Source organism: Watersipora subatra, chromosome 7 (assembly GCF_963576615.1).
Source record: "Watersipora subatra chromosome 7, tzWatSuba1.1, whole genome shotgun sequence".
NCBI lineage: Eukaryota > Metazoa > Bryozoa > Gymnolaemata > Cheilostomatida > Watersiporidae > Watersipora > Watersipora subatra.
In genome coordinates this window covers 136,959-159,349 of record NC_088714.1, presented here as the reverse complement: position 1 = coordinate 159,349, position 22,391 = coordinate 136,959, and the positions used below count along the sequence as shown (strand labels likewise).

The 22,391-nt window shown below is 37.9% G+C and overlaps 1 protein-coding gene across 1 annotated transcript; it reads right to left on the bottom strand.

The window, feature by feature from the left end:
- Window positions 1-652: 652 nt before the first annotated feature.
- LOC137399876 (cell growth regulator with EF hand domain protein 1-like) lies at window positions 653-22,190 on the bottom strand. Its single transcript, XM_068086128.1, has 3 exons — window positions 21,925-22,190; window positions 7,621-7,787; window positions 653-1,196 (listed from the first exon to the last, which is right to left on the bottom strand). Exons 1-3 carry the CDS (start codon window positions 22,176-22,178, stop codon window positions 1,018-1,020), a joined length of 600 nt encoding a protein of 199 aa, XP_067942229.1. The 5' UTR covers window positions 22,179-22,190; the 3' UTR covers window positions 653-1,017.
- Window positions 22,191-22,391: the final 201 nt, after the last annotated feature.

The window sequence follows — 22,391 nt, the reverse complement described above, 5'->3', positions numbered from 1 at the left end:
ATGATGGTTAGATTAGTATATTTCACATGGTTTTTATATTTAATCAGTAAAGAGATCATATCACTTGATAAAATCAATTGAAAATGAAATTCACTAATTCATTGTTGTGCTAGGATTTGATGTAGTTGCAACTTGAGCTCTGCCATCACTTTACTACTGTGTCCTAAATAAACCTTCACAGCTGATAATTACATATAATTGCATTTCTACTGTACATGAACCACTAGGAGCTTAAAACATTGTTTTTCACAAAAAATAATGGAAAAAACCATAGAAAACCGTTTTTTTTCGGCTGGTTTAAACCGACCCAACCCTTTGAAAAATTCCCTAAAACCCTCTGAACACTCCAAAAAATCTAGTTTTTTGCATCGTTTTCCCTTTCAAATCTTTGCATTTTCTTAATGATTTTCCAAGTTTTTCTTGTTTTTGTTCAGGTTTTACTTGTTATGTAAAACTGTTAGCCATGTAAGTTGTAAGTGGACTGCTGTCACGGATGTACATGGACTGTATAAAATGTTCGCAACTTAATTTCATTTGGCTTTCACCTACGGAACCCCATAAACTGACATGGCTATGACAGGAAGAGAAGGCAATACTAACATAGCTTAATATAAACTTTTGTGATTGATAGACAATATTTTTGCGCATGCCGAACTTTATTGTTTGCTTTATTTGTTTTCCCAACAACATGAGAAGGTGATGCAAAGCCTTGTTCGTAGTATAGTTATTTGTAGAACAAGATAATAGATACAATTTATAAAATTTGTAACATTAAAACAGACTATGTCATAAGAACATCTCTAAATCAGATCCAAAAACAGAAGTACATATAGCCTAATGCACTATGACTAGAACTGTCTAGGTATGCAATGCATAGCAACTTTGTTCCACAATTATTATTTCATACTCTCTAAAGATACGTGCAACTAATCCAAGCATTCAAGTACCGGAATGAGAGAAGACGACAGTAAAATGGCCATCATAGAGAGTCAGAAGATCACAAGTTTACAAGACATGTTATGCTGATGGCGGAGGATTGCCCCTCTCTGCCATAAATTCGTAAAAACTAACATATCCATCATAGTTTAGATCATCATCCTTGAGAACATCATCAATAATCCTTGACAGTTCTTCTTCAGTTTGACGAGGAGGTATGTGAGGGGCATCTGCTGTCTCATCTTCATGGGCCTGTTTGGCTGCATGACACAAGAATATATCTATGCCAAGAAGCCTTCAATTAATATATACTGTATCTATACATCTATTAATCAATTATATTAATACTGTACTTTAAAGAGCTGTTAATAAAAGAGGTCTTGTATAATAAGAGAAACAATATCTTTATGGTACTCTAACTTTAAATAAAAGCACACTCATTTGGTATAGCGATCCTTTTAATTACTTGTAACAGAAGGCTAACCACTAGAAAAAAATGAATTATTCATAAAACTTTCTAGAAGTAGATTGTGAAATAATGTAATGCAAGATCAATAGATAAAAGAAATATTGATTAATACAAACATGCTTTATTATCACTTTGCATTTATGTTAAATTAAAGTTAGACGGCTCGAAGTGTACCCTTGGTGTTACAGGCAAGTGGCGTGTAGGTACAGGTGGTGATAGAGGTAGTACCCTTGGTGTTACAGGCAAGTGGCGTGTAGGTACAGGTGGTGATAGAGGTAGTACCCTTGGTGTTACAGGCAAGTGGCGTGTAGGTACGGGTGGTGATAGAGGTAGTACCCTTGGTGTTACAGGCAAGTGGCGTGTAGGTACGGGTGGTGATAGAGGTAGTACCCTTGGTGTTACAGGCAAGTGGCGTGTAGGTACGGGTGGTGATAGAGGTAGTACCCTTGGTGTTACAGGCAAGTGGCGTGTAGGTACGGGTGGTGAGGTGTTACAGGCAAGTGGCGTGTAGGTACGGGTGGTGATAGAGGTATGCAGCTAGTCTAACTTGGAAAACGTGAACTTAATATTAATACACTGTACAGAAATTTTTGCAATGAATATTTTTTACACTTTATTTTCAATTATAATGGCAATCTCTTCACTTGCACCTGTTTCCAACTTCAGTCTTCCACACAATAACTACAAAATTGCTGTTTGCTGGTGTTTTTAAATTATTTATTTTAAAGCTGAAATATTATGCCATCTGGAGAAAAATTAGTCAAGGTTTAGAAAAAATTGATTTTGAAGAATTTTCTTCAATTAGATTGAGCGAGTTAGCATGAAACTGAAAAATCACGGAAAGATAACTCGAAATTTTAGCATTGAATGCATTACTATACATTGCACCTTTCTCAAATGCTTTGAAAAGTTTACTGAAAAAAGTAATGATGAAGCCTAGCTAAAAACAAAGCTGTCGAAACAACCATAGGATATGCAGCTGTGTTTTGAGAACCATAGGCTATACAGCTGTGTTTTGAGAACCATAGGCTATACAGCTGTGTTATGAGAACCATAGGCTATACAGCTGTGTTATGAGAACCATAGGCTATACAGCTGTGCTATGAGAACCATAGGCTATACAGCTGTGCTATGAGAACCATTGGCTATACAGCTGTGCTATGAGAACCATTGGCTATACAGCTGTGCTATGAGAACCATTGGCTATACAGCTGTGTTATGAGAACCATTGGCTATACAGCTGTGCTATGAGAACCATTGGCTATACAGCTGTGTTATGAGAACCATAGGCTATACAGCTGTGCTATGAGAACCATTGGCTATACAGCTGTGCTATGAAAACCATTGGCTATACAGCTGTGTTATGAGAACTATTGGCTATACAGCTGTGTTATGAGAACCATAGGCTATACCATTGAACTAAAAACCCCTGGAAGGGCAAAGGTCATTTGCGAGTATGGAAATCCGGCCGACGCCATTATCAGTTAATGTTCAAGTTAATTTCATTGTGCTCAATGTGAGAAAGAAATCTAATTTCAGATTTAACAGCTATGGAAGGTCACAAATACACCGCTCAATCAAAGGAGCAGACTACTGAGATTGCTACTAATAATTTATGTACGAGAGATAAGGGTGTAGGTGCACAGTGCTATTGCTGTTCCATGAACTGCAAAAACAGCAAGAATAGACTTTTAAAGGAAAAGGCATGACATTTCACAAGTGAGTCACTTCTACTATTAGTTCTATTACTATTGCTCAAGTCTACGACTACTAATAGTTGTGCTACTACTAGTTAGTACTGCCACTAGTTAGTTCTACTACACTAGTCACTGGGTGAGTGAGAGTCGATCAGTGTCACTACTGAGTGTACGAGTTTGACTGTATTTTGTCGGTGATTAGATAAATTTATAAGCTAGTGAGTGAAATGTTCTTTCTTCAGAACGAAGGTTTTTTATTATTTAAATTTTGAATTTTTTTTATATTAATATTTTGGAACTACAACCCATTAGGTTACTTCTAAATATTTATATTTGAAGGAAGTGTTTGTCGTGCTTATAATATTATTTATTGTTGTACCTGGATCTAGCTAGCAGTAAGGAGATAAGAGTAATAATACTATTGTTATTACTACTGTTGCTAACTAACTACTACAGTTTCATTTTAATTTTTAGATTTCCAAACAAAGCAACTGAGAACTCTCGTTATTTACAATGGTATCGCAACCGCAGAAAAGTGAATAAGCCTGATCCTTGAGCACTTATCTGCAACGAACATTTCAATGATCCATGTTTTGACAGCAGGTTAAAACGTTCGACTGAAATCATTTAAAGGTAATATTTTTCAATGTTGAATGATACTTTTCAATGATTGAATTTAAAACCATATTGTCAAGCACAGTGCTGCAAGGTTGCTCAACTTAAAATAGCTATATCTAAAAAAATTTTAGAAACCTCAAACAGCACCCAAAACAGTGACAGCTGCCACAGCAAGTGCCTATGAATATGTCTGCAGCTTAGCAGTTGTGTGATCTGTTCTCTGTGATTCTTCATCTTCGTTTCTGTGATTTAATGTCCAACACATAAATTATGCTGTCCTTTTTATCGTGTGTTAACTGTGTAAATGTTTTCTTCATTTCCTAGTTGTTGTAATAAAACTAATTAATACTCCTGCAAATCATAAATTCCAAATTGATAGCAATAACTTGCAATTTAGAACACAAAACATCTTTTTGGAACAAAAAAAAATCGATTTAAATAAAAAAATCAAATTAAACAATAGAAATCGATTTTTTTGATTTAAAATAAATCATCGATTTTTAACAACCCTGCCTACAACACAACAGGGTAAGACATGGTGAATCTTTTCATATCAAATAACGGTAATGTGAATTTTGTTGCAAGTCAACCTTTAAGCTTTATGCCTAAGATGGGTGTGAATGACTTCCATTGAAAATTGCCACATTTTCATTTTACATAGCGATATGGTAGCATTTTGAGCTGTTTTATTTTTGTTTATTTTATTAGTTGTATTGTTGTTTATTAAGGGTACTATGTTTATGTGAATAAGACATTCATTTTTTTTGATTTTATGTAATTGTTATAATTGATGCTTTTGTTTAGGGGGTTGGAATAATAATCCTACTGTTACTCAGTTTAAGGCTACCTTCGCAAACTTATCAGCAAATGTGGTGCAGAATCAGATGCTAGTAAGACAGGTAATGTTACTGCTCAAAACGAGATTCTCATCATACAGGCTACTCCAGAAGTTGATTAGTTTGTGGAACTCAATGATTTCAGATGTCAAATTTCTGTTATAGGTAACAGTATAGTCTATATAGCTGGCTACATTGTGCAAAAGCTAACTAAAGTGCTGTCGTGACATTGGCCGTCAGTTGCTGGTTACCACTAAGTCAAGTATCCAGTACAGACATCTCTATACTCTACTCAAGCTACAAAACAATGGAGGATTGGTGCGTCCAATAGCCGATGTCATCAGGATCCTGCTAGTTGCAGATCAATACTTTCGTATTCATACAAAGCCAGATCCACTCCATTGTGTGGTGTATTTTATCAGTAGTGTAAGATCTAGTGATGTGTTATGCTTTGGGAAACACCTTACGGATACGGCAGATGGCATATCCAACCACTGCATCATTGATCAAAAACCTTATTCAGTCGTTCTATGATCTCCGACAGCATCATTATGCTAAAATCCTACACTCAAACTGCAAGATGCATCTTTGTGGCATACAATACTAAAATAGTACTTTTTAAAGGCCAGTAACAATATAATCACTGTAATATTCATCTGCAGCTGTTGTTGTGCTGTTATTCCTAATCTAATTTAGTTCTAAGAAACTGATGCACCTTGGCTCAATATCCACTTCTATACAAATCTCCTTTTACACAGTCTCTGTAACGTGTATGTATAAGTTTAATCATCTGATTACACTAATTCCTGCATTTCCTTGTTTGCATTATTTTGATTATTCTCTATTAGGACTGTTTTTAATTTCTGTTTAGTTGTTGCAGTAGTTCATTCCATCTTTTACAGATACTGTATTATACATATCATACATTCATAAGCTATAATCACTTAAATCTTGAAAACAGTTTCTGTTTTGGCAGCATACCTATGTGTTGTTTTTATCGAAATACTTCATGTGCTAAGTTTTTCCATATGCATTTATGCATATGTAATATAAATTTTAATATAATGGAACAGTTGTTATTTGCCTGAATATATCATTTGCTGGGTTTATGCATTTGTAATACAACAGTTTGTATGAGTAACATGGTCCATGAAAATCTATTATACATCTACTTATCATTTGATATATCCCACTCCATATGTTATAAATAGGTTTTCTTCTATCAGGGCACTCTAAACGTTGTGTAGGAGTAGCTTTTATTAACACCCAGCTGGAAAATAACTATTCAACATGTACATTTCTGTCATTTTTTACCGTTTGTTTACAAACGGAACTAGCATTCGATTAGCTCTCCAATATGGTACGTATTATATACGTATTCTCGAATACGTATATACTTATACTCCAATACGTATTATTATCAACGTAAAAGTCACGTGATTGCCATTCCAGGGGTTTTAAGTTCAATGGGCTATACAGCTGTGCTATGAGAACCATAGGCTATACAGCTGTGTTATGAGAACCACAGACTATACAGCTGTGCTATGAGAACCATAGGCTATACAGTTGTGCTATGAGAACCATTGGCTATACAGCTGTGCTATGAGAACCATAGGCTATACAGCTGTGCTATGAGAACCATAGGCTATACAGTTGTGCTATGAGAACCATTGGCTATACAGCTGTGCTATGAGAACCATTGGCTATACAGCTGTGCTATGAGAACCATTGGCTATACAGCTGTGCTATGAGAACCATAGGCTATACAGCTGTGCTATGAGAACCATTGGCTATACAGCTGTGTTATGAGAACCATAGGCTATACAGCTGTGCTATGAGAACCATTGGATATACAGCTGTGCTATGAGAACCATTGGATATACAGCTGTGCTATGAGAACCATTGGCTATACAGCTGTGCTATAAGAACATGAAAACTAACTCCTCTCAAGTGTGGTTTAAAAAGGTGGTAAATAGGGTGAATGTGCCAACACCGTCTTCAGGAGCATGTAGGTGGTCATTTAGTGAATAGATACATGGCCTTCAGGAACATATACATGTAGGTGGTCATTTAGTGAATAGATACATGGTCTTCAGGAGCATGTAGGTAGTCATTTAGTGAATAGATACATGGTCTTCAGGAGCATGTAGGTGGTCATTTAGTGAATAAATACATGGTCTTCAGGAGCATGTAGGTGGTCATTTAGTGAATAGATACATGGTCTTCAGGAGCATGTAGGTGGTCATTTAGTGAATAGATACATGGTCTTCTGGAGCATGTAGGTGGTCATTCAGTGAATAGATACACCGTCTTCAGGAGCATGTAGGTGGTCATTTAGTGAATAGATACATGGTCTTCGGTAGCATGTAGGTGGTCATTTAGTGAATAGATACATGGTCTTCAGGAGCATGTAGGTGGTCATTTAGTGAATAGATACATGGTCTTCAGGAGCATGTAGGTGGTCATTTAGTGAATAGATACATGGTCTTTAGGAGCATGTAGGTGGTCATTTAATGAATAGATACATGGTCTTCAGGAGCATGTAGGTGGTCATTTAGTGAATAGATACATGTAGGTCTAGTGACAATACCTTGCTCACAATATTTATACACGAGTTATGGCCATCGGCAGCAGTTATGTACATTATGTTGTTAGTTAGACAAGACTTGATATCGCAAGTTTTAAATAGGTGGGATATGGACAGCGTGATGGTTTAGCTTTGACACCATAATATTTCTAAAAGAGCACATGAGCTAGCAGTAGCTAGAGCTAGCAGTAGCTAAAGGTAGCAATAATTAGAGCTAGCAATAACTAGAGCTAGCAATAACTAGAGCTAGTATTAACTAGAGCTAGCAGTACCTAGAGCTAGCATTAATTAGAGTTAGTAGTAACAAGAGCTAGCAGAAGCTAGAGCTAGCAGTAGCTAGAGTTAGCTCTAGCTAGAACAAAAAGGGTTAGTTGAAAGAGCAGCGAGCAATGTTTGGCACTCTACTTGCATCTAGGCACCTACTTGTGATACAGTCTACCCACTCACAGAGCGGTATGTGAGTGAAAAGCAACTTACTCGCTTCATCATGTGCGTGTGTCAAGGCCTTAACTATCTCAAGGCCATCTAACAGATTGTTGTTGTCAAAGTCATGCAGTTTGAAGTAGTGAAACTGGAGCTCTTGGTCTGTCATCTGGTCCTTTTGCTTGGTGTTTATCTGGTGCTGTAGCTCTTCCAACACATGGCTGTAATAGAGTCGAGTGTGATACGACACATACACTATGTTTCCATGGTGCGCAGTACTGCGAAGCAGCCCCCTCCGAAGTCGAGGGGATTGTACGTTTCCATGCTGCGCAGTGGTTTTCAGCAAATACCGCAAATTAGCCAGAGAAGAGAAATTGTATAAATCGAATCGCCTGATGGAGAAATAGAATCGATCACAGATACCGAACGTCATAAACGGTTTTTTTATGATTCTGTCGTCATACTTTTATTTACAATAAACATTCACAAGGTTTTACAAACCTTAACACACTTTTTACATAGTAATATATTTTTAATAAGTATTTTTAAGTATATTATTTAAACGTTAATTTAGGACTTGCCACCTATTTTTGAAAAGTGTTGGCAACGATAACAAAGTCCAGGAAAGTAATCACCTCATCATCCTCGTGAATGCAGACCATAATTAAATTTTTGTGAAAGAAGATCGGAAGAACAGTGAAAAAAACAAGATTAGCAGGACAACCTTTGTACTAGTTTATGGCCCTCGAAGAATCCGTCTCCACGGCATGAGAGCTATGCGCAGCCACTGCGCAGTCGCTGTTTCCTTACTGTGAATTTGCACTGGCTTCGCACTGATCAGTGCGCAGTGATTTCAGTGCGAAGACGCCGTTTCCATGAATCGGAGATAGCGCAACTCCGAAGCACTGCGCATCATGGAAACATAGTGATTAAATATGTGAAATGATGAAATAAAAACTGATTGCTAAGGGCTTGCTAGTTTGTCAATGTCCATTAGGAAACATGATTCATGACAGAATCACTCGGATCGAACTGGCAAGTTTTAATATATTAAAACTTGCCAGTTCGATCCGAGTGATTCTGTCATGAATCATATGTGAGTGTAGGGCAGACTCATGCGATAACTTATAAGTTTTGTGAAGTTACAGAAATTAAATACCTGCTTTACATCAAACACCAAACTAAGCAAAAACCCATCGACTATAATCGTGACTTACCATTAAACCTCTAATTGAATGCCGCCTCTATTTGAATGCCCCTCTATTTGAAGGCCCCTCTATTTGAATGCCCCTCTATTTGAATGCCCCTCTATTTGAACGCCACCTCCGTTTGACCACCACTTTAACTATCTTTAATCTTTATGAAACCATAATGTCATGTGATCAGTAATAAAGTCTCCACAAAATCGTATAATCGTATTAACAATGAATCGCTTACATTAAAAACAATCAAACCTTCCGTTGTCCAACTCCAGAGCTTTTCACTTTTTTTCGTTAAAAATTTGAAAGAAACACCATAAAATTATCAATAACGGTCTCAAGCTAATAGTAGTTCCTTGTTTAACCGGGGTCTTACTACTTCGAAGTAGCCTACATATACAAAAAAAGGGTTTACATTTACGATGGTAAATGAACTTTAAAAAAAAGTTGAAGCCAGAAGATATTGTAGAAGCTGTTGGGCAACTAGAAGATGTTCGTTCGATCGAAAGCAACAATCAGAACGCAGCTATCCAAGCAAATGATGCAAATATTTTTGTTTTAAAAACGCTAATTTCTGTTTCTGCCAGTAATACAAGTATGATTCATTTATGTCACTTGTTCATGAACATATATTTGTATCATTTAATAGATTGTCATTATATAACTTATAAATATGCAGATTTATTGCATGTATTTATTTAATAGCATCCTTGCGGCTATCTTAACACGGCTTACAATGGATCGATACTCACAACTCCACTTCTATTGCACATAAAAAGCTAGTTTTGGCTGAAAACTGTAGGAAAAACGTTAATGAGTGCAATTAGCCTTATGTAACATTGTTAAATATATATATAGAATAAAAGAATGTTTTCAAATTTAGAATGAAGTAAAAATTGAAAATGTCAACGAATTGCAATTTTCTTGATGCATATTTATTAAAAGATCTTGCACAAGTTGAAGGTAAGTTAGCCGATTTATTGCATCCAAAAGGTGTATTATCACTCTAGCGGAAAAAGAGAGCAAAATATATGCGACAATCGCTTCACCCGAAAAAGGGCTAAGTTTATCTTCCGAAAATTCGGACGAGCCATTTGAAAAATACGCGGCCAGCCTTTATTTGAACGCCGTCTCCAGTTTACCGCCACTATAGATGATTAAAGGCTTTAATTAGAGGTTTTATGGTAATTTAAAGATGCTGCCTGGTTGGTTAATAGCATCAGTGTTGTCTTCAGACTCTGTGCATATACATTTACTAATAGGGAAGTACATGTATGTAACGACTGTCATCAATTACGAACATCAGCTTAGAGGCCCGAAGTATGTTTATACAGCAGCTAAAGATATCAAGGTAGCTAGTTACAGGAGCTAAAGATATCAAGGTACATAGGTAGATACGGTGGATAAAAATATCAAGTGTTGTATAATCGGGTTCGTGGGCCCCAGGCTACGCTCATGTCTGAGGTCACAGCAGTTACAAGTCGTGACGAGAAGTCGGTGACGTAGTAGTGACCCAGCAGATGGAGGGTTATAAAAGCAAGTGCAAGACAGGAGCGGTTCCTTCTTTGCTTCAGTTCATGTAAGTTCATCTATTTATACAACATGGCGCAGTTGATAATCTCTATAAAAAAATTTTGTGTGGTGCTATCGTTAGCGATAATTTTCTGGTTGCGCTATTAGTTTAATGTTTGATGGCACCCTTTAATAGGAGTGCAGGTGAGGTAATGGTATAGTGTTGTGCAGACGAATCGTCATGACTGGGAGGTGTCGAAGCTGTCAAGTGTCATGATTAAATATATAAGGGGAGCATTAACATTAATTATTTGTAAAAGAGTGAATTAAAAATATAAGAAGAGGAAGCGTAGAGTGAATTGCCTAAGTAATAGAGGCCAGCTATCCAAAGCTGGTATTTGGTAAAAATGGTGATGGTTTGTGGGAGAGATTCGTAGAAGAAATGAATTGATGCATCAAGGGTGCAGTTGGGTGAAGAGGTTATGAAAATGGCGACAGAGTGCCTATTATGAGAGGTAGAGCTTTAAATTAGTACCGGTATTGAGAGATATTGGGCACAGTGGTATGGACGAATTAAGAGGTGCGGGGTTTAAGGTGGAAGGCGCAAATTCCACTTATGAAGAGGCAGTGGAGATTTTGTAGGAATATTATGGTAGACAGGAGAGCATGTTGGTAAAGGGGCATAAGCTCTTGACGGCAGGCACTTGGTGAAAGCAATAGAGAGTTCTTGCAACGAGAGTTTAAGCAGTTATGCTGAGGTAGCGAATAATGCAGATAGAGTAAAGTTTGCTCTTATAGTGGCAGTTAATGGGTTGAGAGATAGAGAAGTAAGAGACTTGATGAAGAATGCTAAATTGACTTGGAAGATGTTGAATGAGACATTGAGGACTCACGAAGTAACCAATAACTCAGACAGGTTCTTGAGTGCAGAGAGTAGGTGTCAGAGTGTGACAACCGTGCGCAGTACTGGAGTGGTGGTGGTGATAGAGAATACGATTCAGGAGGTAGATATTCTCCTAAAAGTAGCCCTAAGAGCGGTGGAAAGTATTATGGAAATAGTAGCGATGAGCATGATATTCTCACGACCAAACGAGCGGATGCGAAGTTTGAGAGTTTTTATGATAAATGCATGTGCACACAACTTACGAAAATTATTCATCAACAATGAGACGAATCCTTGTATCAAAATTTCATCAACAAATTTAACCATCGTTTTGTAGCTTAGTTAAAGTATAATAACGATACAAAACACATATAGGCCTATTTAAATATGTTACTTAGTCTTTGTAAATTATCGAAATTCTCTAAAAACTTACCCATCTGATCGGATTATACACAAATAGACAGACTTATTTGGACGAAAATCGTCACAAAACGCTTGAAAAGCTTGGTTTAATAAAAGTTAAGACCGGAAATTGAAACGCTGGGCGACAGAGAATAGAACGATTAAATTGTGCGCATTTCACGAAAAAATAACGTGCACATTTCACCAGTCTATAGCATTGTCGAATTGCCGAAGGTTTCTGCAATTAACGTAGGAGTACTGAAATCGTTTCATTTTTGCCGATTTCAAAGTAACTGACATTTTAGACACTTTTGAGTACTTTGGAATTCTAACTGATGTCCAACGCAGTGTAAGTAAAGGAAATGACGATATTTTTTCTAACAATTCTTATGAGATTATTACGATATTTAATTATAAGTTTGGATGACTACAGAACAATGACTACGTAGTACAGATTTTCTAAAAATCTATATAAATACCACAACTTTTTGATATCGCTAACTATGACGTTTTTAAATGTAAACAAAATTGTGCATTGGTTTTATAATATTACTATATTAATAATATTGATTATTCTAATAATATCAGTGCATTTTACTTCTAATATTGGCCAATATTGCATTTCTCATATTGCAGGGGGAGAGATATAAACATATAATCTTTTCCTTTCATTATTGCTGTTTGTTGTATATAATAACACCCACACCCAGTACATTACAGCTACCATTGCAGTTATCCTATTTGACTGCTAATATTGCATTTCTCAACCATCAGTACCCTTTCTTTTGTTCCAATATCACTTTGGTCGTGGGCTGTATGACAGTGGAATTTCTAGTAATATGTATGGAGCGAGGGGTCGAGAGTATAGTAGGGACAGGGACAGTAGGAGGTATAAAAAAAATAGCAAGGAGAGGTATGTTTCTAGTAATGGAGCAAATAGTAGAGAAAGTAGTAGAGATAGAGTTTGCTACAATTGCAAGTGTAGTAGTCACGAAATGCGGAGTTGTCCTTCCATTACATTTTTCTGTAGGTGACGAAGCCATGTATCCCGATATTGTAGGGATATGGGTAGAGAAGTAGAGTATGACAGATGAGGTAGCAGCAGGTTAGGAGGTAGCCGTGACAGCAGCTATGAGAAGTATGGTAGTCAGGATAGTAGTAGGGAGGGGTAAAGAGGCAGCGAATGCCCTCGTGAGGTGAGAGATAAGTTGAGTAAATATAGGGATGAATGTATGAATAAGCATGAGAGAGACAGTCGTAATGGGAGGCGCGAGACAAATGGGTATGATGAAAGGTACCGTGACAGTAGTAAGGCCAGAAGTGGCAGATTATCTGGCTCTATAGATAAATATGGTGATGACCCTTGACTAGGACAGAGAATTGTTCAGCTTCTGAAAGTTAATGGGGAGAATGTCGAGTTTACGTTTGATACTGGGACAGAGGTGTCGACTGTAACCGATGGGATGGCCGAAAGGTTGAACCTACAGCTAGGGGAGCCATCGATTGTTTTGGAAGGGATGGTTGGTCGGTCGTGAATTAAGAACAGTTGGTAAAGCAGGAGTTCAATTGGAAAGTAAATATATATTTATTAAGACTAAAGTGTACCTGATATGGTAATGGCAAACTTTTGGAGCATAACCGAGTTGAGGCAGTTGAATCTGTTGGCTGTGGTCAAAGCGGTAAGCAACAGTGAGTTTGAGCCGGCAGGAGAGTTCAGGAAGTTTTTAAATTTCTAGGCACTATGCCAAGTCTTTATAGAATTAGGTTAAAGAAAGGTACAGAACCAGTGAGGTTATATTCATTTAGACCAATAGCAGCTGGGTTAGGAGAGCAGGCTAAAAAGGATTTAGACAGTATGTTGACAAATGAAGTGATTGAGTGGGTTGGAGAACCCACTGAGTGGTGCTCAGGGCTAACTATAGCACCTAAAGCAGGGGGAAGATAATGTGTGAAGATTTGACCGAGCTGAACAAATCTGTCAAGCAGGAAGTTTACCTTCTGCCTAAGATTTCAGATTTGCTCGATGAATGGTCAAAGGGAACGGTGTTGCAAAAATTAAATACGAATTCAAGGTTTTGGCAAGTTCAGATGGAGGTGAGGTCAAAGTCATTGACAACCATTATCACCCCTTGAGGTAAATATAGGTTCAATCGGATGTCATTTGATATCTCCTCGGCTCCTGAATTTTTCTAGAGAGTGATGGAAAAGATTATTGGTAGTATGAAAGAAATAGTATGTTTAATGGACGATATCCTAGTATATGGGAGAGATGCAGATAAGCATTGATCGAGATTGAGGGAGGTACTGAGGAGAATTAGGTGTTCAGGCATGACATTAAGGAAAGATAAGTGTGAGTTTGGCAAAAGTGAGATCAAGTTCCTGGGCCATTTGGCTAGCACGAGTGGCATTAAGCCAGATCCATGTAATGTTGAGGCAGTTTTAGGCTTTGAAACCGCCAGCTAATAAAATGGAGGCGAGGTTTACAGGAATGGTAAATTATTTGAGTAATGCAAGTTTAGCAGGGAGCTAGCGGAGTAATGCACACCAAATTACAAGCTGTCAGGAAGTAGATTAAAGTGGTATTGAGGTCCAAATCAGGAAAGGGCTTTGGGAAGGTAAAGATAGTTTTATCTAAAGCACTAGTTTTGTGTGCCTTTGATCTAAATAAAAGGCATAATGTATCTGCGGACGCCAGTAGAAGTGAGGTTGGAGCGGTATTGTTGCAATTGAACGAGGGTAATATGCGGCAGCCAGTAGGATATGCGTCGAGGAAAATGACCGAGACAGAGCAAAAGTAAGCAATTATAGAGAAAGAGGCAATAGCAATTACTTAAGCGTGTGAGAAATTTGACTACTAACTAGTAGGCAGAAAGTTTGAGATGGGGACTGACCACAAGCTGATTATTTTACTCTTGGGGAAAAGGACTTGTCAGCCTCATCAGTCAGGGTTCCGAGGTTTAAAATGAGGTTGATGAGGTACAATTACAGAATTTTCATACACCTGGGGAGCAAATGTATTTGGCCGACTCTTTGAGCTGACCTAATGGCAAGTTTTACAGCGAAAGCGATGTGAATAGGTGTGAAGAGGTAAATACTGATGTAGTTGGCTGTGTGACTACTGACAATTTCACAGAGTTAAAGCACATAAATTACATAATTTTGTTATATATATTTCAATACATCAGAGTTTTGGCTTTCGAATGAGCCTATGTTTAATACACAAAGAACAATAGAACTATGAAAAACGGGGTGTCAAAAACACGTCCTGGAAAAAAACACTTGGTTCAAGTACTCAAAATGTGGCATCATAATTCTCATTTAGCCTTAATTTGTCGAGCTCTTTCGCTGCCATTGAGGCTGCGTTTTTCTGTGACAATCGGTGCTGTTAAATCCGGAGAGCACTAATAATAAACTAAGATTCTAGATAATCAACAATGCCCGCGATCGTGCTATCGCCCGACCAAAACAAACACATGTTCTGGGTTAATTAATTATGCTTCAATAAATTTACTGTCATTGATAAAGGTAATGAAATCACATCGATTAAATTATGACCTGCGGTTGCGTGGCCCTAGGACTAAATGTCAATCGCACTTTCGCGAGATCACGCAATCCTTGAAATTAATTAGTCTCAGTTGTCACCCTTAACATCGCATTAAAAATAAAGAGCTAGTGCATAATATCATCGGGAAAATATAGTATGGTTCTTGGAGTCTGAGGTACTTATCATAGAAATAACATGTACATGGAGAACTAATGACACCGATTCCTTTGTCATCTTCATTCGTTCTCTGGAGTTGTCCTATCTTCGCCTGCCGCTAGCGTCATTATCGTCACTTTCGAAGTTGATAAATAAGCGGTAAAAGCACACAACAAGAATTGCGACATCACAATTTTCAAGACTATGCCAGTAAACTTTTTTGCGGTAGAGCTCTGGGGAAATGCTATAAACACCAACCAATGTCTGTCTCACCATGGCAAACAATAGCTCATTCGAAAGCCAAGACTCTGATGTATTGAAATATGCAATAAAAAAATTATGTAATTTATGTGCTTTAAGGTCGAAGATGTTGAAGGATGAGGAGGCTGTGGGGTGTTTCGAGTATGTTATGGAAGGTTGGCCGAAAGATATTAAAAAGTTGGGCAGTGAGCTTTTGAAGCTTTATAGTGCGAGGGAATGGCTTACGGTATGAGTTGGGTTGCTTTTCTTCAGGGATTGGGTATACATATCTAGGTCAATGAGAAAACTGTATTTAGAGAAGTGTCATGTTGGTTACCAGAGAATTAATAAATGTCGTAGAAGAGCTAGGTGCCACTTCTGGTGGCCAAGAGTGAGTGTAGACATTTGTGAGTTCGTAAGGCAGTGCAATACTTGTGTCATCCATGGGGTAGTCAAGCACCAACTTATGGTTAAATATGGCCTTGGGATTTACTCGGTAACATATTTGTATTGGATGGAAATATATTTGTTGATAGTTGATTACTATTCCAGGTAGATTGAAGCACTGCTCATCAACACTCAAACATCTAGGGAAGTAATATATGTTATGAAGAACGCGTTTGCTAGCTTCAGTATCCCTAGCATTTTGCGTTGAGATAACGGGCCTTGTTATGAAAGTAGAGTTTAGAGATTTTGCAGATTTGTACAAAATCAGAGCAGTAACCAGTAGTCCTCGGTACCCACAAAGTAATGGGTTGGCGGAGAGTGTAGTTAAAAGTGTGAAATGTTTGAGGAAAAAAGAAAAGGATACGGCATTGTTAGTGTGTAGAACAACCCCTCTGTCAACTGGTTACTCAACTAGTGTTTGACAGAACAAATAAGTCGCGGTTACGTTGAATTTAGGCATAAGCAGTAAAGGGGAAATAGATTATGAGTAGTTTGAAAGTGGAGAAAGGGAAAGGAAGTTGAAGTTAAAAAGCAGTTGGGATATCCAGCGTAAGGTATCAAAATTACAAGAACTTGAGCCGGGACAGGTCATTTACGTGAAGACGCCTACTGACACCGGAGCAGCAGATATGGTAGTAAGAAGGGACAGTGCGCAAGAGAGTTATTGGGTAATGGTTGGTTCGAGGAGATCAAGAGAAATAGAAAACATATGTTTCCCCAAAATTACAATTTCACCTAGAGATCCCCTCATGATCTTAACACTTACACCGACAGTCATGAGTGTGCTAATAATAACACCTATACCAATTTTCTGAGTTGTTTGAAGATGGTGATTAAGTTGAGATATGATATTGGCAGGGATGGTTTGATATATATCGCTTGATATATATCAGCGATCGATATGATATTTTTAGGTCAAAAAAGTCAATATTTTTGAAAATATTCATTTTACCGTTGTTTTCACCTTACAACTATTGCTAACAGTCTATAAATGCTAAATAACACCTAAACCATCAAATACTTGCAGAGGCCTATTAGGCTTACCCAACACAGACAAACAAAGACAGCCAGACCAAGGAGGTGACATTGGCTAGACCAATGAATTAGTGTTTGAGTTGAGAAGAGTTTTTCAGATCTAAATATTCATCCCAGTACTATCTCACTAATCTGATTATCTCATCTCATGTTAAACTGTTATATTTTATTGCCTTATTGGAAAACCAGCCTGCTGGAAACCCTTTGAATTTCATAATCCATGATTTTGAACTGAACAATTTGACACCCAGAGACAGAATTGTAAGCATATTGCACTGACTCACAAAGATGACAGAGTAACTCATCTCATCGTTTTCTGTAAAAAATCTTTCAATGAATAGCTTCTAAAAGTTCTGGCTCAGTATAAAATCTATAAATGTGATGATATAACTCTGACTGCTAGTGTTGAGTGTGTGTTTTCATCATGTGGACTTTTTTACAGCAAGTTGAGAAGTCGTCTCGGTGTGGTGAAGGCTGGCAAACTGGTGTTTGTTTACAAATACCTAAACTAGACAAGAATAGGACATTAGAACATGCTTGGACTATCATATTGTGTATTTACTATTTGAACTATTTTGTTTGCACATTGCATTCATGTCATGATTTTCAATCTAATGTTTGACGAATATTTTTATATTTATAAATATTATTATTATACTAGGCTTACAATAAATCAAGTGTTTGGTATTAAACATTGCTGACTGGTCTCATATAACCTATAAAATACATCAATCACAATGTAAACACCATACCTAGCTTGAAACTCTTTTACACATAGTAATTTGTTTAAGAAATATCATGAATATCAAAAATATCATGATATATATCAGCGATATGATATTTTTAAAAATATCAATATTTTTGCCAACCCTGGATATTGGGTAGATGGCCAGCTTAAAGATAGTGAATGTGGGGAGAGAATATAAAGTTTAAACCATAACTGCCACGAACAACTTTTATCATATTTACTAAGTAAATCAGACATGCTGATTCCGATTTTGTAATCAAAATAAAGATTAGGCCACTAACTTTCAGAGTAATGAAGAACTTTTTATAGCGTTTTAATATCGGTCTCGAAAACAACACGATCGGCATAACAAGCTCCGCCCATAAATACTTGACGTAACCTAGCTTTTTAGGAACAGAAGTTACGTAGGGATGTTTAGATCGATTTAGAATAATAGAGATGGGTGTTTTAAAATCCATTAATATCTAAATTCAGCCTTAAAAATAATATCAGTCTTTTCTGAAAGGTAGATAAGCTATTTAGCATTGCATATTTAAAAAGCGCAATAACAACGCTAGCTCGTGATAAAACCGCGCTTTTTGAGCTCATTTTTCTCGGCGTCCAGCCCATTTAAACGTCATGTAACATGCTGCGAGCAATTTTAAATAGTTTATATCCCTTTCATAAAAAACTGAAACTATTTTACAGGCTGGATTTAGATAATAATGAGTTTTAAGACACCCATCTCTATTATTCTAAATCGGACTAAACATTCCCAACTTCCGTTTCTGAAAAAGCTAGGTTTCGTCACATATTTATGGGCGGAGCTTGTAATGCCGATTGTGTTGTTTTTGAAACGGATATTGAAACGCTTTAAAAAAGCCTAAATGACTTTGAAGGTTAGTGGACTAATCTTTATTTTGAGTACAAAATCAGAATCAGTGTGTCTGATTTACCTAGAAAATACGATAAAAGTTGTTCGTGACAGTTATGGTTTAAATGATGAAGTTGAAGAACCACCCAATGCCACGGTTGAAAGTGGCCTAGCGAGTGGGGACTCTGATGGGAGTATTCAGGAGACTTGAACCTCACATAGGCCTGACGAAGAGGCAATAGTTAGGAGGACGGTTACCAGGAGTGGCCGAATCGGTAGACCTCGTCTAGAAAAAAAAAGTGTTTACTACTAGCAGTTAGTAAAAGAAGGTCGTCATGCTGCCGATTGTTGTAAAGAAACACTTTCAAAGTGATCATTCAACTATGGCAGACAGTTCTGGAGGGCGAGCTAGTGGTGGCGGATGACTAGTGAGGCGCAGTGAAAAGAGAGTTGCAGAAAGGAAGAATGGTAGTAGGGAGGGAAGCGGAGAGAGTAGTGAGGCTAAGAAGCCTGTAGTGTATAGCAGTAATGGTAAGTTGTGGTGTATGCTTTGCAGAGCAAAGCGCGACCATTTAGCTGTGAATTGTCCTGCGAATGCTTGTGGGAAGTGGGGTAGAATTGGACACTGGCAGAAGGACTACAAGGTACCAATCGGTCAGTGGTGTAGTGAGACCGGACATGCAGTTAGTGGATGCCCACGCCGAGGTCCAGGTGGTCCAGTGAGTAGCGAAACAGAAAAGGGCAGTGAGGAACTATCGGCGCACCTAAGGAAGGTGAGGAGTTATGCTGAGGTGAGTAGTGGCGCTAGAAAAGCTGCTATACCGGGTACCCATCACGGGGAAAGTAAGCTCTTTTTAGCGGATGTGTCTAGTGACGGGATGTTGGACAAGGATGTCAGAAGAAGATCACCAGGATTGACAGACAGGAGTGGAGGAAGTTAGAGGCAGAATTTGCCAGACTGAGTGCGGGCAGCAGTCAGCGAGTTGGAGAATGCAGATGCATTCAGGGTGGCAACCGAGCAATTGGCGGAAGTCCAGAAGATTGCTGGTAGTAGACCTGCACTGATAGGGGGTCAGGCTGCACTAGATAGGTCTGGGCCTATGTCAAATCCCAGCTTTGTGGTGCAATCCCCTGTGCAGCCGGTTATGGCCCGGGTGGAGACTTTCCACAAGATGCCTGTAAGGCCCGCCTTTATTGGGGAGAGCCTGGTGAAGACGACATGACAAAGCCTGAGGTTGAGGAGTCATTGCTGACCTACCCACAAGTTTCCGGGCTAGTTGAAGGTAGTGGAAGCAGTGGTAGAAACAGTAGTGATGGTATCGGTAGTTACAGAGGTCATGGTGGAAGCGCAGGAAGTGGAGGGGACCAGAAAAGTGAAGAGAGTAGTGCTGGCGAGGACAACGGCAGTGCAGGGGAGCTCGGGAGTGATGATGGCGAGAATGAGTTTATGGCCCAGTCATAAGGTAAACTCCACCAGCAAGGTGAGTCACTGGACGAGTTCATTTGTATTTCTGGAAGGTTTTAAGGCCCAAAAAAAAGAGAAAGGGCATATTGTATAATGGGGTTAGTGGCCCCAGGCTATGCTAATGTCTGGTAATGGCAGTTACAGTTAGTGACGAGAAGTTAATCGAGAAGTTGGTAACATAGTAGTGACGCAGTAGAGAGAAGGTTATAAAAGCAAGTGCAAGACAGGAGAGGTTCCTTCTTTGCTTCAGTTCATGCATTTATACAACAGAAAGCTAAATACAAATAGATATAGAACTTAGGTACTAATCCGTAAAAATTTATGAATTTTTATCAAATTTTTCAACGTTAAAATTTATGAAGCTTTGTGTGCAGTAGAATGTCTTCTTTTAGAAGGTATGCATTTCATTGACCAAAACCAATGCAAACTAAAAAAAGCTTTTTTATTGCCTTTCTAATTATAAAAATTAATTAGAAAACTGCAAAAATGCAACCCTTGCGACCTCTATATTTGCATAACGAATTGCTCGATATCTTGCGATTAGCCAGGCAGTCCATATACCGAGTGAAAGCTCATCATGAGGTCTTTTCAATGGAACCGTTGACTTTTTAGTTCAATCAACCAATAAAGAGTGAGAGCCTTTTCAAACCTGCTAAAAAGGCAACCTTTGATAGGCTGAAGCTTTTGCTCCGGGCCTGCTTTTTCCTTATCCAATGAAATCGACGTATTTTGCAAATTGATCAATCAAATGCGAGTGATGTGCGTTAACATAGTAGCAATTCATAGCGTAAACATTCCTATTGTCTTTGGCAACAGAACAAACCACAAGATCACATGCAATCTCTCTACTACTCATTCATACAAAGCTATTTACTTACTGGATTACTATCTTTACACTGAACAACATGGGAAAGACTTCTACTTTGAAAGTATTCGGACAAAACTAAGAGACAAAGAGTACTTTCATCTAAAAAGAGCAATGATGAGGTTAGTATTATCGTTTTGCTACTTTTTCATTTATATTGTCGATTCAATTTTTAGTTACTTTGACTAGTTTTAATTATTTACTAGAAAAATTTTCAGTTACTAAACGTTTCATTAGGCTAAGCCAAGCCATTCAAATGCTATTTATTATAACATATTGGTTATGTATATTCATTGCTCTTGAGAACCTTTTCAATAAGTGGATTGCAACTATTAAAATTTTAAATAAATAAACTAAAGCCACACTAAGTAGCTTTGTTATTTGTCATCAGAAAAAATGTACCAAAACTTCGTGCTATTCAAAGATAATTATTTCAATCAACAAAAAAATCATACTTCCACCTACGCCTAAATGCTGTCGCATGCATTAGGCAAACTAATAAGAACAATGTTCTGCTGGCGATCAAATGAATTTAAAAAAATCCTAAACAGATAACAACAGTTAAAATGTTTCACTAAAAAGTACAAGCAGACCTGCCAACCCAAGAGTGGGGAAATGCATGAGATTTGGTTTCGGGGCAATTGATGTATCAATGCTAGTATATGTAAAATTGTGGAAATTGGGGCAAAAGTCTCACGCATTTTCCTTTTTTCTTTGAGGTGATTGCGTGAGTCTCACGCCCAATACGTGAGAGTTGGCAGGTATGAGTACAAGGTAATCTAAAGACATATTCAAAATAAATATACGATGAACTTTACATGCAATAATAAACCGAAGTTGGAGGAAGAACGTAAACTACCTAAAAACAGCTTTCAGCTTGAAAGTTAAACTAACAAAAACCAAACTCTGTAAGATATAAAGGCTCAAAATTAGATAGTCAATGTAGCTTTATAATTCGGAAAACTGGCATGCAATGAAAATGTGCAATCCCAAAAGAAACCAAGCTTACTCTCTAGTAGCGTGTTGCTTAAATCTAGAAGTACGATCTTGTTCTTGATTAAGATCAGAATTCCCAAATACGTGGAAACAAAATGCCGACAGTATACAAACGAACGTCAAACTATATTTGAAAACCATATTGTTGTTATCTTTCAGCAGCAGTTCGTGAAAGCAAACGTGTCCTCCGCGATGGCTAAACGAATCGCTCGATTTCAGACTACGCGCCTGAAAATCGACCGATTGTCGACGGTAGATCACCCGCATTGAGTGCAAAACCTATGGCGCCTTACAGTGCCTCGCCTTGCGCGTTCACAACTCGAGTTGTACAACTCGAGTTGTGAACACGCAACGCGACTTTTCAAAAGTAAGGTGCAATATATCGGTATTACGGTAGCATAACCGTAGATCTAGTTATATTAACAATGGTACATCAATAGGCACCCGTTAGCTAATAGAAATTAAACTGTAAGTACTGTA

Bases quoted from the DNA above. Each gene is read 5' to 3' on its own strand.
- LOC137399876 (XM_068086128.1), bottom strand. From the start codon at position 22,178: ATGCGGGTGATCTACCGTCGACAATCGGTCGATTTTCAGGCGCGTAGT. The intron at 7,788-21,924 runs GTAAGCTTGGTT...ACTCTATTACAG, and splicing joins AAGCAACACGCTACTAGAGA to CCATGTGTTGGAAGAGCTAC. The intron at 1,197-7,620 runs GTAAGTTGCTTT...TGTGTCATGCAG, and splicing joins ACACGCACATGATGAAGCGA to CCAAACAGGCCCATGAAGAT.